This window comes from Oncorhynchus masou, chromosome 30 (assembly GCF_036934945.1).
Source record: "Oncorhynchus masou masou isolate Uvic2021 chromosome 30, UVic_Omas_1.1, whole genome shotgun sequence".
NCBI classification, from domain to species: Eukaryota; Metazoa; Chordata; class Actinopteri; order Salmoniformes; family Salmonidae; genus Oncorhynchus; species Oncorhynchus masou.
Window position 1 is genome coordinate 3,870,977 of NC_088241.1, and position 20,032 is coordinate 3,891,008.

Below are 20,032 nucleotides of genomic sequence, written 5' to 3' on the forward strand. Positions count from 1 at the left end.
GCTTTACTGTATGCCTTTGTGAGAGGAACTTTAGAAGTATAGATGCCCTCTTTAGTCTAATCTAATGAATAATAGCATACAGAGTGTAAACAGGAAACTTTTGTGGTGTGTCTATATGGGGTTATCTTTAAAACCAACTGTCCATTCACTCATGTTTACAGCAAACCAGGTGTTGGGGCTGTTGGCTGTTTCAGAAATGTAACCACTCTCAAATTTGCAGATGGAGCTATGGATGCAAGGACTGACAGATCACGAGCTCAACATGATTGCTGTTAACATAGTTTGAAGCTATACGATGTTTTATTACAAAGACTCAAATGACAACAAAAACATAGTGTACCTTTAATGGTGTTCATAGCTAAGGGTACAGTTGTGAGCATAGAAACGATTGTGTTCACCTTCGTGAGTGATATAAAGAGGTGTGTGTATAGTTACCTGTAGTGTCTGTAACCTTGTGTTTTGTCTGTACATTCCAACAGGAGGGATCAGAGTCTGAGACTAGCAGTCACCAAACAGACCTGGCGTCCATAGCCAAGGTGTGTTTTATAGTCACATATTATTTATTCAAATTCAACAACAATTCAAAATGCTCTCCTCTTATTTGATCTTTATCTTCCTTAGTTGTTTGAAGACAAGTCCCTCTCATATCTAAAGTCTCATCTGAAGAAGTATAGAATAATTCTGTGTCCAGATTACCCAGGGTCAGTGGGAGGATGAGGAAGGGATGGATGCTGAAGAGCAGAAATAGAGCAATGCCAGCAAAGGGGCTCTGAAGATCACAATTCATGTCCTGAAGAGTAATGAACCAGAAAGAGTTTGCAAGACACACTGGAAAAAAGTAAGAGCTATCTATTTTAATATTGACTTTTATGCCGACACAGAATTGAGAGAATTCCTAAACTCTCTCATTCACTGAGAAATACCAGCATATTAGAAATCAAGAGTTGTAGGAAGCTTCATCTGTGTATTGTTGAATTGTTGGATGTCATCAGAGATTTCCAGTTCATTTAAATGTTCGAGAAATGTTTCCACCCTTGAAGCTGCTTCCCCAAAGTTTTCAAAGCACATATTTGCCCCAGATTCTTCTCCACAACTGCTAACCAGGGTGTGGAAATACTTCCAATTGACTATTAAAGTTTGTCTCCATGAAAAAAAGTATGACAGCATGATTCACATATTTATAAGGGAGTCACTTTAACTTGTTCATATGCTAACAAGTAGATTAGACCACACTTCCTACATGATGTTAACATTTTAATATGAAATACTTATGCATTGATAGGTCCCTATGGCGAGCTTGCTTTGTGCCAACAACCTAAAATCTCATCTGAAGAAGCGGTCTGAGTATTTGTTTGAAGGAATCCAACATTTCTCAATAAGATCTATACCGAGCTCTACACAGAGGGTGGAAGTGGCAAGGTCAACAATGAACATGAGGTGAGACAGATTGAGAGAGCATGTAAGAGACCAGACACACAAGATGCCATTTGAATGTAATGACATCTTCAAACCCTTACCTGGACAAGACAAGAATATCCGAACTATGCTAACAAAGGGAATCACTGGCATTGGAAAAACAGTGTCTGTGCAGAAGTTTATTCTTGCCTGGGTGGAAGAAAAGGCAAACCAGGATGTCCAGCTCGTCTTTTCACTCCCTTTTCAGGAGCTGAATTTGATGGAGGAAAAGAGTTAGATGGAACGTCATAACTTTTTTTTATTGAGATCAAAAATCTAGAATCCCAGACCTCAAGAAGTACAATGTTGTGTTTGTCCTTGATGGTTTGGATGAATGCCGTCTTCCTCTAGATTTTGAGAGCAAGACCTGGTGTGATGTCACAAAGCCAACCACAGTGGATGTGCTGTCTTACAAACCTCATCCAGGGAAATCTGCTTCCCTATGCTTGCATCTGGTTTACCTCCCGACCTGCACCAGCCAATCGCATTCCTCTAGAGTGTGTTGACCAGGTGAAAGAGATGCAAGGGTTCAGTGACTCACAGAAGGATGAGTACTTCATCAAGAGAATGACTGATCCAAACCAGGCCAGAAGAATCCTCACACACATGAAGTCATCAAGAATATTTGAAGAATATCATCAAGAATATAATGTGCCACATTCCAGTATGCTGTTTGATTTCATCCTCTGTTCTGAAGAATCTGTTAGTTGAAGCAGAGAGTGGAAAGATGCCCAAAACGCTGACTCAAATGTGTACACACTTCCTGATGTTTCAGACCACACAGATGAATCTGAAGTATGCTATAGAACAAGAGATGGAACCCCCATTAAATCAAAAGATAATTCTGGGATTGGGGAAGCTAGCCTTTCAACAGCTGGAAAAGGGCAACCCGATCTTCTAAGAGGAAGACCTGAGAGAGTAGGGCATCGATGTTGAAGTGTCAGTGTACTTCAGAATGTGTGCACAGGTCTTCAGAGAGGAGTGTGGGCTGTACCAGAGAAAGGTGTACTGCTTTGTGCCTCTGAGCATCCAGGAGTGTCTGACTGCTCTGTATGTCTTTCTCATGTTCAAAAACAACAATGTAAATCTGATGGCAGAACGGACGTCTCATGAATTATCTACAACCATCCTCCATAAGAGTGCAGTAGATAAGGCTCTGAAGAGTAATGAATTCTCTACAACCATCCTCCATAATAGTGCAGTAGATAAGGCTCTGAAGAGTAATGAATTCTCTACAACCATCCTCCATAAGAGTGCAGTAGATAAGGCTCTGAAGAGTAATGAATTCTCTACAACCATCCTCCATAAGAGTGCAGTAGATAAGGCTCTGAAGAGTAATGAATTCTCTACAACCATCCTCCATAGGAGTGCAGTAGATAAGGCTCTGAAGAGTAATGAATTCTCTACAACCGTCTTCCATAAGAGTGCAGTAGATAAGGCTCTGAAGAGTAATGAATTCTCTACAACCGTCCTCCATAAGAGTGCAGTAGATAAGGCTCTGAAGAGTAATGAATTCTCTACAACCATCTTCCATATGAGTGCAGTAGATAAGGCTCTGAAGAGTAATGAATTCTCTACAACCATCCTCCATAAGAGTGCAGTAGATAAGGCTCTGAAGAGTAATGAATTCTCTACAACCATCCTCCATAAGAGTGCAGTAGATAAGGCTCTGAAGAGTAATGAATTCTCTACAACCATCTTCCATAAGAGTGCAGTAGATAAGGCTCTGAAGAGTAATGAATTCTCTACAACCATCCTCCATAAGAGTGCAGTAGATAAGGCTCTGAAGAGTAATGAATTCTCTACAACCGTCCTCCATAAGAGTGCAGTAGATAAGGCTCTGAAGAGTAATGAATTCTCTACAACCGTCCTCCATAAGAGTGCAATAGATAAGGCTCTGAAGAGTAATGAATTCTCTACAACCATCCTCCATAAGAGTGCAGTAGATAAGGCTCTGAAGAGTAATGAATTCTCCACAACCATCCTCCGTAAGAGTGCAGTAGATAAGGCTCTGAAGAGTAATGAATTCTCTACAACCATCTTCCATATGAGTGCAGTAGATAAGGCTCTGAAGAGTAATGAATTCTCTACAACCGTCCTCCATAAGAGTGCAGTAGATAAGGCTCTGAAGAGTAATGAATTCTCGACAACCTTCCTCCATAAGAGTGCAGTAGACAAGGCTCTGAAGAGTAATGAATTCTCTACAACCGTCCTCCATATGAGTGCAGTAGATAAGGCTCTGAAGAGTAATGAATTCTCTACAACCATCCTCCATAAGAGTGCAGTAGATAAGGCTCTGAAGAGTAATGAATTCTCTACAACCATCCTCCATAAGAGTGCAGTAGATAAAGCTCTGAAGAGTAATGAATTCTCTACAACCATCCTCCATAAGAGTGCAGTAGATAAGGCTCTGAAGAGTAATGAATTCTCTACAACCATCTTCCATAAGAGTGCAGTAGATAAGGCTCTGAAGAGTAATGAATTCTCTACAACCATCCTCCATAAGAGTGCAGTAGATAAGGCTCTGAAGAGTAATGAATTCTCTACAACCATCTTCCATATGAGTGCAGTAGATAAGGCTCTGAAGAGTAATGAATTCTCTACAACCATCTTCCATATGAGTGCAGTAGATAAGGCTCTGAAGAGTAATGAATTCTCTACAACCATCCTCCATAAGAGTGCAGTAGATAAGGCTCTGAAGAGTGAGTATTGACACCTGGACCTCTTCCTCAGCTTCCTTCTCAGCCTCTCTCTGGAGTCCAATCAGACTCTGTTAAAAGGTCTACCAACACAGACAAGAAGCAGCTCACAGAGCCATAAGGAAATAGTAGAATACATCAAGGAGAACCCCTCTCCAGAGAAGTGCATCAGCCTGTTCCACAGTCTGAATGAGCTGAATGACCATTTAGTGGAGGAGATCCAAAGGCACCTGGGATCGGGAATTCTCTCTAAGGCCAAACATTCACCTGCAGAGTGGTCAGCTCTGGTCTTTGTGATGCTACCTCAGAAGAGATGCTGGATATTTTCGACCTGAGAAAATACTCTGGTTCAGAGGAGGGTCTGCTGAGGCTGCTGCCAGTGGTCAAAGCCTCCAGAGTAGTGCTGTAAGTACTGTGAAACCTCAATGTATTTATAAAAAATGATTTATGTACTGTAAGAGAAGCAATCTCACGTTGTTATAATGTCTTATTTCATATCTCCATAGTAGCTTTGAATGTATCACTAGTCACTTCAAACAATGCCACTTTATATAATGTTTACATACCCTACATTACTCATCTCATTTGTATATACTGTACTCTATACCATCTACTGCATCTTGCCTATGCCGCTCGGCCATCGCTCACCCATATATTTATATGTACATATTCTTATTCATTCCTTTACACTTGTGTGTATAAGGTAGTTGTTGTGAAATTGTTAGGTTAGATTACTCGTTGGATATTACTGCATGGTCGGAACTAGAAGCACAAGCATTTCGCTCCACTCGCATTGACATCTGCTCACCATGTGTATGTGACAAATAAAATTCGATTTTGATTTGAATGATCTGTTGAAGTAAAGTTTTTTTTACCAGTTTCATTACTTCATTACTGCTTGATCAGTTTTAAGTCTTCAGCATTATTTTTGTCATACATTTTCTTGGAGATCAAAACAGAGATACAATTACTGTAGTTTGTGACACTGACACACTTATGTAGACTCTATATTACTGTAATGGCATATTATTTGTAATCAGAAGCTTGTGTAACTAATTTTATTTACAATGACGGCCTACCCCAGCAAACCCGGACCAATTGTGCACCACCCTATGGGACTCCCAATCACAGCCAGATGTGATTCAGTCTGGATTTGAATCAGGGACTGTAGTGACGCCTCTTGCACTGAGATGCAGTGCCTTAAACCACTGCACCACTCATGCCCTAATGGTTTGATACTGTAAAAACTCAAATTAAAGCCAAGTTTTTGTCTTCATTTCTTATTCAGACTGATGGGTTACAACCTGACAGAAAAATACTGTGAAGCACTGGCCTCTTCTCTCAGCTCCTCTCAACTGAGAATGCTGAACCTGAATGATAATGATCTGCAGGATTCAGGAGTGAAGCTGCTCTCTGCTGGACTGAGGAGTCCACGCTGTAAACTGGAAGTTCTTACGTGTGAACAATTGGAGTGTAAAGTATTAGGTGACATAACACATTGTATGTTTGCATGTGAATTAATTGTCATAATGGCTTAATAACTTTGTGAAATCATTTGTCAACTGAATACTGGTGATCATATTTGACATGGGGTGCAACTATGCCACTCGGTGAGTCCAAATCCTTCATTGAATGTTCTCTTCCTGTAGTTTGTTATTATATGGAATTACAGAGGAAGGCTGTGCTTCCTTGACCTCGGCTCCGAGGTCAAACCCCTCACACCTGAGAGAGCTAAATCTGGACTACAGTCACATAGGAGACTCAGGAGTGAAGATTCTCTCTGCTGCACTGGAGCATCCAGACTGTAATGTAAAACTCAGGTAGAAATACAATGTGTCGATGTAAAATTGGTATTTTAGTTAAAAGGTACCTGTACAAATCATTGATTGCTGCTGATAGTTCTAGAACAGTATAGCTCTCCTGTTAAGGTGTGTATTTTCCACACTGAACTTCAAACACATGCTGTTTGTGTCACTGAATCTCGAATGCAGAGCACTGGTTAAAGTCTGGCCTGAAGAAATGTAGGTGTGTAATCATGTTTGTTGTATAGACCTGACCATCACAAAAACACACACAGTGAGTTAAGAGAGATCACATTTAGGAGGTATTTTGTGAACTCCCTTGTCAGTTATTTAATTAATAAATAGTCAATTGGATCTCATGATCACTATCAATCAAACATATTTGTCAAAATTACACTAAAAACACATAATTATTTGCCATGTATGAGCTGACACTGGACCCAAACACAGCCCACAGACGCCTCTCCGTCTGAGGGGAACATAACAGAGGAGAAATCGTATCCTGATCACCCAGACAGATTTCAATGCTGGTCACATCCTCGCTTTCAACAGTTCAATTAAATACTTTTCGTTGTCCTTATCTTCATCATTCTAATGACATCCATTAATAATATTGGACTAGAATTAGAAACAGAATGCTTTCACTTCTCTTCACGAAGTTTGAATGGTAATGATTCAGAATAAATAACTGATATAGCCTACCGCTATCGCGCCCATTTGCTCTTCTTTCAAACTACCCGTGAGTTCTATTGGCTGCTGTATTTAGCAATCATAAACATATAATGCCCAGCAATGTATTTTAGTCTAGTTTTTCCTGCATGGGATTGGAAGAACTAAGGAGCGTTTTTTAAGGAGAGGTCAGCGGAGCACAGGTGTGTGCGTACTGTAAATTAGACTCTTACTATGCACAACCCATTATTAATTAGCTAAATGTAAGGCTATCACTGCATTGAATGTATTACCTGAAAGAGGTAGGCTAGGACATCTATATATAGGGCTATATATAAATATAGAACAAGATGATCTATTTTGGATGCAATTTGAATGGAGTTGATAGAGAGAACAAGACTGTGAGAGAGTGCTCGCGCGTGCACTGATACAATGCAATGATGTTTGAGTGATAGGATGTTTTAAAACTGCAGCTGCAATTGAAAAAAAGTATAATCTTTCAAATTAAAAAACAAGGTGACGCCCGAAAACCAGATGGAGATGGGTAAATTAGACGGGCATTCGCTCTGTATATTACTGTAGCATAGGCTATGCTGCCACAACTGTACACTACCTGTCACAAGAAAAAACGTTGCCATGATGAAATGATAGTTCGACATGCATTGTGGACAGCGCTCCATACTGAGATAGGATGTCTGTCCCCACCTTGAGTGTTGATTCATCATACAGACGCTGTGGAGAAGACCGATTTAGACATTGCATATAATTTAACAGTTCCATTTCACGCGATGCTGTTCATATAAATGATTTATTATAATTCACTGTTTTCTCACAGTTATTTATCCCGGGAAAGGGGAGTGGTTTTGGGGCAGTAAATATCGGTAACCGGGCTCCAGCCATTCAACCCTAATCCTGTTCACCCAGACAGATTTCAACGCAGGCTAAAGATTTTGTGTCGTCCACAGGCGCAACTGTCACTGGAACGTGATAAAAAAAAACGAGGCAATGGTGTGGTTTAGGAGTGTCCTCTGGTATATTTACCCACCTGTGGACTTTAAAAACAGATCCACGGAGTCCCTCTACCCAGGGGTTTGGGTTTCTGTGGACTCCATACTAGGGTCCTGTAACCTGGCAAAACACCATAGTCCTCAAGGGATCTGTGAACATTTGAAATGTTTTAAAAACGTTGCAGCATCAATTCATGTCATCTCCTCAATTCAACTGATTATATTCCAAAATCATGTGATACTAGTGATGCATCATATGGCAGGTATAAGAAAGGTGGCTTTAGTCACAGCTCCAAAAAAAGGTATCCAACATTGTTATCCAATATATCACAGTTCAGTTTCCTCTCTTAACTCTCAACTCAAAAGTGTGCATGCAGTATCTAACAGCGATATAATCACTCTGCCCATCCATGTCTTCTCTCCACTGCCACACAGAAGAGCTCCCTCTGTCCTCAATATGCTGATACCCCCTCCAGTTTGTCAGAGATCCCCTGCTCCAGCCCAGGAGAGCAACCTCAGGCTGGGAAACGTACCAGTCCCACAGTCCTGTCAGAGCCTGAACAGAATGCTATAGAACAGTTTGACATTCTTCATTATTGTATTCATAACGTTACTCTGAGGACTATGTCCCCTGAATCTGTGGGGAAGTGTTGTAATCCATACATTTGTAACAGTGTAAATAATCCATAAAAGTATTATATTTGATTGTAGCACGCCTTGATTTTATAGCCATTTATTATGAGTGATTTACACAGATGCACACAATAGACAAGGACAAGTTTTATGGTGTTGGTAGCATGCTGTACTACAGTACTTACCTTACTAAAGACATTCATAAAGCTAACACTAAATATGTTTATTAAGATTTGTACCATATTTCTAAAGTGTGTTGTCTCTTCCTCTCTATCACTAAAAGGAGGTGTAGCATGGCGTAATGCAGTACCAGTGATGTTCTGTACACTGTATCTGGTTTTATCTTACTAAATAACTTCCTGAAGCTAACACTGTGGTGTCCCGTGTCCTTATTAATCCAGCATTGTACCAACGTTCAAAGTGCATGAAATGTGTAGAGTTCATGTCCAACTACTGGTAGGCTATCTCAGTGTACAGTACAAGAGATTATTTGTGAAAACTAATGTGCTATAGTCTGTATGAGCTATTATTCATTCAATTGAATGTTTTTCTTCCAATTGTGGTTAATCATGAGTACATTTCATTGTACATATAATTCTACTTTTAACTCCCTTTAGATTTTGACTTGGGTCTGTCAGACACAAACACAGCACAGATAAATAGTTTGACATGTTTATTCACAGAAACAAACACCTGTTACAAGTAAAAAACCCACCACTGAAACACAAACACACGTAGAGTCCTTTATATGTCAGCACAGGCTAAGAATAGACTAAAATACTGTGGAAATAGAAATGGTGGAAAAGTCATTTAAAATGCTTAAAAGAAAAATGTGATATTGAATATAAAATTCAGTCTTTAGTCACATAATATAATAAGAGACTAATGATATAAAAAACAACAACAAAGCAAAACCTGCTTTAAAACTTTAAAAATGTTAAGCTTTACAAAATGTTCTGTGTGGCTCAGTTGGTAGAGGATAGCATTTGTTGTGGGTTTGATTCCCACTGGGGGCAAGATCAAAAACACAAGACATGTGAACACTTAATACTGTAAGCTGCTCTGGATAAGAGTGTCTGCTAAATAACACACACAAATGAAGCACCTAAAATAAGATTAGCAAAGAGGAACAGGTCAACTGTTGTCTCTTCTAGTTACCCGACTCAAACTATCTGTTTGTGAGATCTATTTGAAAGTCATATTTGAATAAACTGTGTGTGTGTGTGTATGTTACACACACTCATTCCCCTCCTCATAGTTGGGTCCAGGTGAAATGATGATGTCACCATAAGGTTCATCCTGCTGCACACAGAGTCTCCTGGCAGTTACCATCTCTGTAGAGAACACATACACACCTGACTGTTATACACACACACACACACACACACACACACACACACACACACACACACACACACACACACACACACACACACACACACACACACACACACACACACACACACACACACACACACACACACACACACACACACACACACACCTGCATTGTCTTACCCAGTAGGGTCCAGAATGAGTGAGTGACACTATTGCGTTGGGCCAGTGGGGGCAGCAGAGAGTGGAACAGCACCCCTTCATGATCCTCAAGAGGCTCTGTCACTGCGCTAGAGAAACACACAGAAAGAGGCGGAGTGAGTTTTTTAGAAGAAGAAATAAAACAGAAAACGAAGAAATAAAACAGAAGAAGAAATAAAACAGAAGAAGAAATAAAAACTGGAGAAGAAATAAAACAGAAGAAGAAATAAAACAGAAGAAATAAAAACAGAAGAAATCAAACAGAAGAAGAAATAAAAACAGAAGAAGAAACAAAACAGAAGAAGAAATAAAAACAAAAGAAGAAATACAAACAGAAGAAATAAAACAGAAGAATAAATAAAAACAGAAGAAGAAACAAAACAGAAGAAGAAATAAAAACAAAAGAAGAAAACAGAAGAAGAAATAAAACAGAAGAAGAAATAAAAACAGAAGAAGAAATACAAACAGAAGAAATAAAACAGAAGAAGAAATAAAAACAGAAGAAGAAATAAAACAGAAGAAGAAATAAAACAGAAGAAGAAATAAAAACAGAAGAAATAAAAACAGAAGAAGAAACAAAACAGACTAAATAAAACAGAAGAAGAAATAAAACAGAAGAAGAAATAAAACAGAAGAAGAAATAAAAACAGAAGAAGAAATAAAACAGAAGAAGAAATAAAAACAGAAGAAATAAAAACAGAAGAAGAAACAAAACAGACTAAATAAAACAGAAGAAGAAATAAAACAGAAGAAGAAATAAAACAGAAGAAGAAATAAAAACAGAAGAAGAAATAAAACAGAATAAATGAAACAGAAGAAGAAATAAAAACAGAAGAAGGAATAAAACAGAAGAAGAAATAAAAACAGGAGAAGAAATAAAAACAGAAGAAACAAAACAGAAGAAATAAAACAGAAGACGAAATAAAAAATAACTATCATTTGATGATATAATAGCTAGATTATTACTCCAGTAGCTCTGAAGAAATAAAACAGAAGAAGAAATAAAAACTGAAGAAGAAATAAAACAGAAGAAATAAAAACAGAAGAAACAAAACAGAAGAAATCAAACAGAAGAAGAAATAAAAACAGAAGAAGAAACAAAACAGAAGAAGAAATAAAAACAAAAGAAGAAATAAAAACAGAAGAAATAAAACAGAAGAAGAAACAAAACAGAAGAAATAAAAACAGAAGAAATAACAACAGAAGAAATAAAAACAAAAGAAGAAATAAAAACAGAAGAAATAAAACAGAAGAAGAAACAAAACAGAATAAATAAAAACAGAAGAAATAACAACAGAAGAAATAAAAACAGAAGAACTCAAACAGAAGAAGAAATAAAAACAGAAGAATAAATAAAACAGAAGAAGAAATAAAACAGAAGAAGAAATAAAACAGAAGAAATAAAAACAGAAGAAATAAAAACAGAAGAAGAAACAAAACAGAAGAAACAAAACAGAATAAATAAAACAGAAGAAGAAATAAAACAGAAGAAGAAATAAAACAGAATAAATGAAACAGAAGAAGAAATAAAAACAGAAGAAGAAATAAAACAGAAGAAGAAATAAAAACAGGAGAAGAAATAAAAACAGAAGAAACAAAACAGAAGAAATAAAACAGAAGAAGAAATAAAACAGAAGAAATGAAACAGAAGAAGAAATAAAAACAGAAGAAGAAATAAAACAGAAGAAGAAATAAAAACAGGAGAAGAAATAAAAACAGAAGAAACAAAACAGAAGAAATAAAACAGAAGAAGAAATAAAACAGATGACGAAATAAAAAATAACTATCATTTGATGATATAATAGCTAGATTATTACTCCAGTAGCTCTGCTGATAAATCAGCCATAGGTATGCCCTCTGCCTCTCTCTCCAGCGGTCCCTCGCCCTCCTCTGGAATGTCCTTCAGTTTGGACACAGACCTGGGGACAGGAGACCTGAACACAACACAATATGACATTATCAGGTGTCAACTGTATGTAACTACCAGTTGCACACAATATACAACTCTCTTCCTCCCCTCTTCTCCTCCCTCTTTTCTCACCCTCTGCTCTCGGGTGTGTCCAGGGGGGAGTTCTCCCGGGACATGTCTCTATCAGAGACCTCCAGGGACTGCGGAGACCGAGCTGGAGGAACACACAGAGTTAACATCTATCGTGAGATGGAGAGGGTGTACTGTCGGCAAGATGACCAAGCACATGTCCCTTAGCCTTATATGAATGATCTATGGAATGATACTACAATATTGTAATATCTTACTGGAAGCATCATGCTGGGACAGGCCAGACTCTGCCAACTCTCTAGGTACCTACACACACACACACACACCACACACAGGGATAATTGTCGATATCATCATTGTCCAGTTATTAGGTGCACACGTGTAGTCACCTAAAAAACAGTTTGATCCCGCATCACCTCTTTTGAGCGGAGCTCTCCCTCCTGCTCTCTGTCTCCCTCCTCCTTTGCCTTCATCACTCTCTCTTTATCCCTCTCTCTCTCTGACTCAGACTCTGTCTCTGTCCTCCCTACCAGCAGGGCGGAGCCAGTGAGCGCTGCGACGATCGCCACCCGTTTCCACGGCAACAGCAGCTCTGGAGGGAGGGCTGAGGAGGAATGGAGACCTAACATTATCTCAGTGTTGATTGAAGGCTGTTAAACAGTGAGAAAGAGAGAGTATGAGTGTTGATACTCACTGGTGCATGGGTTACCAAGGAGATCAACTGGAGACACTGTTCTCTTAGAGGGACCACTGATTACAACCTGGAACACACACACATCTTACTTACTCTCACACTTTCACTAATTGATTTACTTGTTTATGAATACTTTGTTAATTATTACAGTTTTGAGTGTATAGTTCAAATGTGTGTGTGTGTGGGGGGGTGTGTGTGTGTACCAGGGGCCTGGTCTGTATGAGAGTGTTGTCTATCTGTTGCTGCAGTGCCTCCTGGGATATCTGTGTTTCCTGGTCGATGAAGAGCAGCTGCCTCCTACGAGGTTGCTTCACTGGGGGAGTAACATCCTGTAGGGTGGGGCAATCTCTCCATCTCCCCCTCTCTCTAGCCATCCCTCGCTCCTCTGGTTCACCGGGTGTGGAAGGGGGCAGAGGGACAGACACTGGTGTCCTCTCCTCTGCGAGTGCGGCAGGCATCTCCATGGGCAGCTCTGTCTCCTCGCCAGGCAGCACAGTGGGGTCCTCGCTGGATAGGGTGGTATACGGCAGTCTGACAGAGGAGACAGCGGGAACCAAAGTTACTGTGTGTGTGTGAGTGAGTGTGTGTGAGGGTGTGTGTCTGTGTCAGTTTATATTAACCTACCGAATAAGGGATCCAATGACATCTCTCATCCTCACTATCGCTTCTGCTCTTTCTACTTCTTGTTCACTTTCTCCCTCTCTCTCCAATTCCCCTTCTCCCATAGATTCTCCTTCTCTCTCCCTCTCTTCTCTTTCTGGGCCCCTCTCTCGCTCTGCCTCCATCTCTCCTGAAACACATGCTCATTTTTAACTCTGCCCTGTGTATAAGGGGCAGGGACAGAGGATAACTTACCAGTCACTCACCCTCTGGGAAGTGATCTAATTGGTCCATTAGCAAGTCAATCATCCCCATGTTTTGATGTGTGACCTCAGCGAGCTCCGCCCCTTCAAACTGCCAGCAAGAGAGTTAGGAATAGAGAGAGATGGTTTGATTGGAAAGTTAGTTTGATTGACAGCTGTTCTGATTGACAGGCGTACCTCTGCTGAGGGGATGGTGACGGGTTCAGCCTCTATCAGAGTGATGGAGTCTGGAGATGCTGTGATACCTGGGAATGAACGAGGGATAAGACCATAAACAACAATAAAGGAAACACAATGGATTACCATTTAACTCATGACCACTCTTCCTTTTCTCCACTCCCCTTAATGTAGTAAACTCCTCCCTTCTCCCCCACCCTCCTCTCTCACCGTCCTGAGGGGGAGTACCTGGACTCAGAAGCAGGGGGCGCTCAGGAGTGGCTTCTCTCCTAAACTCTCCACCCAGCTGACAGACAAGAAGAGGAACAAGAGATTAGAGAAATACAAGATGTGTCAATAGAACACACACACACACACACACACACACACACACACACACACACACACACACACACACACACACACACACACACACACACACACACACACACACACACACACACACAGTTATTTGAGACACTGTCCGATGTACCTGTATTAGTGTGTTAGGGCTGGGCATGGTGTACCCAGAATGTATTTCTCCAAAGAAGGGGTTCGCTGCCCACTCACTTTCCTCCAGGAGAGACAACACATCAGGGAGAGAAAGAGTGTGTCTGCATGAGAGAGAGCGAGAGAGAGAGAGAGATCCTAATTCATGGCAGCCATTTGTGTCAGTGCACTCGCCAGATGCCTCTCTCTCCACCAGGAAGAACATGAGACTTGAGAAACTGGCTTTGTTGTACCCACCTATCAGACTCATCCACATCGATCTTCTGGGCGGTTCTGGTCTTGGCTAGTCTGTCCAGAATGTGCTGGATCTCCTCTGGAAACACACAAACTACAGGTCAGAAGTCATAACTCTCCTGTCACACTACAGGTCAGAGGTCATAACTCTCCTGTCACCCTACAGCTCCTGTCACACTACAGGTCAGAGATCATAACTCTCCTGTCACCCTACAGGTCAGAGGTCATAACTCTCCTGTCACACTACAGGTCAGAGGTCATAACTCTCGTGTCACACTACAGGTCCGAGGTCATAATTCTTCTGTCACACTACAGGTTAGAGGTCATAACTCTCCTGTCACCCTACAGGTCAGAGGTCATAACTCTCCTGTCACCCTACAGGTCAGAGGTCATAACTCTCCTGTCACCCTACAGCTCCTGTCACACTACAGGTCAGAGGTCATAACTCTCGTGTCACACTACAGGTCCGAGGTCATAATTCTTCTGTCACACTACAGGTCAGAGATCATAACTCTCCTGTCACCCTACAGGTCAGAGGTCATAACTCTCGTGTCACACTACAGGTCAGAGGTCATAACTCTACTGTCACACTACTGTCTTTTCCACACCTTCTATTCTCCCCTACATGCATAATCCCTCTCTCCAACCTTCTCTTTTCCTACTCACTCCCCCTCTCCTTCCCCTTTCCCCTTTCCCCTCCCTCTTACCCAGGAGCATCCCACACTGGCGGTGGTAGACGATGATGACACCATATTGGAGCTGGGAGGAGAGGTAGAGGGAGAAACGGGGGCGGGGCAATCCCGGCAGAGGGGGCGGGACTCGCACCAGCACATAGTCCATGATGTCATTACTGTAGATGCACAACAAATGGGAAATGGCATGATGGCATCAGTGTAGACTGCTATAGCACAGGGCTCAGAAAGGAATGATTAAAAACAAAATGTAACCGTGCCCTATATTTATATATGTTCTCAATTGTAGAACACTAATGATAGCTTTACACGAAAGCAAAAGTTTTTCAATGACTAACAGGCAAAGGCAAACCCTCTCTTACCATGTTCGTTGGACATTGACTTTCAGGAAATCTTTTTGTGGGATCTTTATCCCTTTGGTGGCAGCCAACCTAAAATCACCACACACCAGATGGACATTCCCATCATTACAGACAGATGGATATCAGCAATCAGATAGCTGGCCTGCCTTGCTTCTACTCTGTGTCACTGCGCTGATATGGAAAAAACACTGGAAGCGGTGTGATTGGACAGTAATGTCGACCGGAAACCCCTGAAGGGCTCTGATTGGACAAAAGTTGCAGAGCGAGGGCTAGCGGACTGCGAGGCTGGCGTGGAAATCAAACGTATCTTTCAAGCTTTCAGACTGAAGATCTCTCCCTTCTTCTCTAATAATTTCCGAGACGTTTAAGCGTTTTTCATTTTATGCGTCTCAGTTTAATTCTAGAGCGGCATTCATTGATGTGTATCTGTTGACAATGAGAAGAGCACAAATGTTTATTTATGCTTCCTATGTGTTTACCTGGTCTATCATTGTTATGTCTGGTTGTTGCACCTGTTCTCCTTTACATGACCCCAGACACTAGCAGCTAGATTTAACAAAATTAGAAATATCAGAAAATGATTTTAGATAAATAGGATAGGCCTAACTAATATTATAATAGTGTTACATTATTATAATAGAGTTATAATTGTGTCTTATTCATTGCAAGGTAGGCCTACTACATTCATCTTTCATGAAGTAGTTTAGGCTGATTTAGCAATTGATCATACACTAGGCTAGGTCGACATGATAAGCAGGTAATAGTCTAAATAGGCTATGCCGTGGAGCTCGTGTAGGATTATGAAAAAGTTACAAAAACATAATGAGAATCGAATGATCTATTATCCCCATAAGTCATTAAAATTGTCCCTTCATCCAAATGAAACGGTTCTAGCCGACATATCAAATATCAACCGCAATCTTATAGCAACTGGCCTACTCACCATATTGTGGAGAAGCACCCTGTGTGACGATTCAAAACGCTTGGGAAGAAAAACATGACTGGTTCCTTACAAATTAACGAGCTAAATAAATCTAACTTTTAATTTAAATATTGAATGTAAACCGTTAGGCCTATGTCTAAAATAGCATTTATTTGTACTGACTGATCTGACCAAGTGGATTTAGGGAAATAATGTATCTGATGCATATACACTATCACAGCTGCCAATGAGAACCGCCGCAAAGAACTGATAGAAATACATTGTTCGCTTGCATGGCCTGGTACCCTGGGTTGGCGGATCATTCCATTGGTCCTAAAGAAAAATATCATATTACCAAGTGCACTGGGCCATGCAAAACGAATACGCCCTTTTACAGACACGGTTTACCATCGTCTGGCTCTTAACCAATAGACTGGTCGGACACCTGTTGACCTACTGAAGTGATGGGCATTAGGGGAATCACATTTTACTCATCATATTTTCAATGAATGTGAATATTATGAACGTTGAAGTTTAATATGAACGTTGAAGTTAAACCACATTTATCAAACCCGACTCATTAATGAAAATCTTTTTGATCTTTTAAAAACTGAAAATCTTTTTTTGAGCATTATCTCATTCAACGATGGAAAGCAGCATTTCTTTTTCACTTGTCAATGAATGTTGACCCGACATCTATAGGCCTAGATCTAGGTGACCAAAAACAAAAAAATGCAATAAACTGAAAATAGACCTAAGACCATGACAAGCCTATTGTAATACATTCTCATAAAAATAAATGATCATGAATTTTGTTAATACACAGAAAGTTTAATCATGGTCTTTGAAACCCATCAGAAATGTTTTAACCATTTATAAACTACCATGGACTACAGTGGAGGCTGGTTGGACGAGCTCATTGTAATGTCTGGAATGAAATTTATTAAAGTGCAATTGTAACAGTATCGCTTCCGTTCCTCTCCTCACCCCAACCTGGGCTCGAACCAGGGACCATCTGCACACATCAACCACAGTCACTCACGAAGCATCGCTACCCATCACACCACAAAAGCCACGGCCCTTGCAGAGCAACTACTTCTAGGTCTCAGAGCGAGTGACATCACCGACTGAAACACTATTAGCACGCACCACCGCTAATTAGCTAGCCATTTCACATCGGCCACACAATGAGCCCGTCCTCCTATAGCTTCTCCCACCAGCCTCCTCTTATGAGCTATATCTGAAGAGTTTGTCACGTTAACGTGCTAGTCGGAATAGGAAACTCTGACATTTCCGATTTGCTAACTGCGTTAGCTGCGTTCAACCAGTTAGCAAGTCGGAAATGTCAGTTTCTTAGTTCCGACTAACACATGAACACGCCATAAATCCCCCCAAAATTTACATCTGTGTTTTTTTAATCAGAAATGATTGCTTATGGTTTTGGTACCTTCATGTGTGTGTAAAATATTACTGTTCTAAGATTTTAGACGTGTATGAAAGTTAGTTTTTTTTGCAAAACGCTACATATCCATTGTTTAGCTGTAATGGAATGTTTGAATGCTGCATTTTTTTAAATGACATTTTATTTAACCAGGCAAAGTCCATTGAGACCCATAGTATCATTTTCAAGGGAGACCTGGCCAAGAATGCAGCAACAATCCATACATTACAGAATTAAAACATACAACAATACAATTCAACAACGTGTACACAGGCAGGGAGGTTCCACTCAGCGCCCCTTCTATCTGACATAGAGCAAGTCTTATCTTAAGCCACTCCCATGCGAAACGCAGGAGAAAAACTCCAGTTTGGGGGCAGAAAAGGGGTGCTTAGGCAGCTGTGTGTGAAAATCTTCACTGTTGGATTGCCCGGTTGGAAAATGTAACCTTGTCACTCATATCTATCACACCATTAAAAAAATCATGCATCATGAAGAATGGCATCGATGGTTTTGTCATTGTGATCCAGACATGGACACAATATATATATATTTTTATTTTACCTTCATTTAACTAGACAAGTCAGTTATTTAGAACAAATTCTTATTTTCAATGATGGCTTAGGAACAGTGGGTCAACTGCCTGTTCAGGGGCAGAGTGACAGATATGTACCTTGTCAGCTCAGGGAATTGAACTTGCAACCTTCTGGTTACTAGTCCAACGCTCTACACATAGTGTTGGTATAGGAAATAGGGCTGGGCCATATGGCCAAAATATTATATCACAATATTTTTTTTAAATTGGACAGTATGATGGTATTTGACACTTATATTCTAAGTGATATAAATTATTTTTTCTCCATTCTGATTGTTTTATACTGTTCAATTCAACTTCAAACCAAACAAATTTGAGCTCTTTTATCATTTCTGCATTTCCTGCACTCAATTGCAGTGGTGGAAAAAGTTCCCAGTTGTCATACTTGTGTCAAAGTAGATACAAGTTAATAGAATATGACTCAAGTAAAAGTCTAAAAGTATTTGGTTTGAAATATACGTAAGTATCAAAAGTACATGTAATTGATCAAATGTACTTAAGTATCAAAAGTAAAAGTATAAATAATTTCGAATTCCTTATATTAAGCAAACTAGATGGCACCATTTTCTTAAAAAAAAAAATATATATATATGGGTAGCCAGGGGCACACAAATGTAACGAGTTCAAAATGTAACGAGTACTTTTAGGTGTCAGGGAAAATGTATGGAGTAAAAAGTAGTATTTTCTTTAGGAATGTAGTGAAGTAAAAGTAAAAGTAGTCAAAAATAAAAATTAAAGTACAGATACAAAAAAAAAACGATTTAAAGTACTTTACACCACTGCTCAATTGAGATCATTTCCACACTGCCACCTAGGGCTGCACGATATGGGCAAATAATCTAGGACTTTTTATTGTGGCAATTGCGATTTGACGTGCGAATTAGAGCAAAACTGTTGGAATCATGGAAATAGAATTACTATTCTAATTCTATAGTTAGAATATAATAGTGGGCACTTTGAATACAGTGTTGTTTGAGATGAAAACGAATTAAAATGCCAGGGAGGAGTTATTGTGCCAGGGTAAGAACTAAAGTGCTGATAAGTGTTTCCTAGGGGACCCATATAAACTTTGGCTACATTGCATGTTTTCTTTTAGCTACTTCATGTAGCTAACATATTTTTTCTTTGCACAATTCCTCTTTGATTTAGAAGATACTGTTACACAAAAAATGCTGATTTAGGTCTACACCATCACTGGTATTATCAGGCTGTATTAGCTACCTACGTTCTCTTACTCAGTACATTTATTTGCTAGCTAGCTATAACATTATCGGCTAACAATTAGCGTTTCACAAGATTTAGGGTAACTTGCTAAGAAAATACAAACTTGTTGTATTCTGATGTAAGAAACACCAACTAATAGTGTTATTATAGATTGCTAGTGGATTTATATCAAGAAGCAAAGCAAAACAGCATTGTTGTCATCAACATTGTTGCAAGTGCTGCACTGACAATGCAGGACTGAACGCAAGTGTCTCGAGGTTGAAGAACGTCAAACGCTCTCCTTGAGTGACAGGGGGCGTGGCTAAATCTGTGTGGAAAGAGTGATGACTCAAGTAGCGAAGTAAACTATATACATTGACATTACACATGGCGTATCATATTTAACAAACCAAACATTCAAATACCGGTATAGAAGGTAAAGTAAAAACCCAAACCGGTCCCTGCATTAATACCGGTATATCATAACATACGGTATATTCCGCCCAGCCCTGCTAGGAAACATGTTTTCTTTAGAGTTCTGTGGTTAAACCCTCTTGAGGTTC

At 39.9% G+C, this 20,032-nt stretch overlaps 1 protein-coding gene and 1 long non-coding RNA gene across 2 annotated transcripts; one reads left to right on the top strand and one right to left on the bottom strand.

Annotated features, from left to right (window-relative positions):
* The first annotated feature begins 477 nt into the window (after positions 1 to 477).
* On the top strand, positions 478 to 8,628 carry LOC135523046 (uncharacterized). The gene is made up of 5 exons (XR_010452756.1): positions 478 to 536; positions 622 to 838; positions 5,443 to 5,639; positions 5,804 to 5,974; positions 8,068 to 8,628. It is a non-coding gene; the product is annotated as an uncharacterized LOC135523046 (long non-coding RNA).
* An 867-nt stretch (positions 8,629 to 9,495) lies between these two features.
* LOC135523048 (meiotic recombination protein REC8 homolog) lies at positions 9,496 to 16,310 on the bottom strand. The gene is given in 17 exon segments (XM_064949770.1): positions 9,496 to 9,599; positions 9,784 to 9,890; positions 11,619 to 11,735; positions 11,843 to 11,924; positions 12,058 to 12,106; positions 12,217 to 12,404; positions 12,495 to 12,561; positions 12,698 to 13,025; positions 13,119 to 13,267; positions 13,350 to 13,448; positions 13,535 to 13,602; positions 13,745 to 13,820; positions 14,007 to 14,127; positions 14,261 to 14,336; positions 14,965 to 15,107; positions 15,312 to 15,380; positions 16,255 to 16,310. Coding segments are annotated over 17 exon segments (1,899 nt in total).
* Positions 16,311 to 20,032: the final 3,722 nt, after the last annotated feature.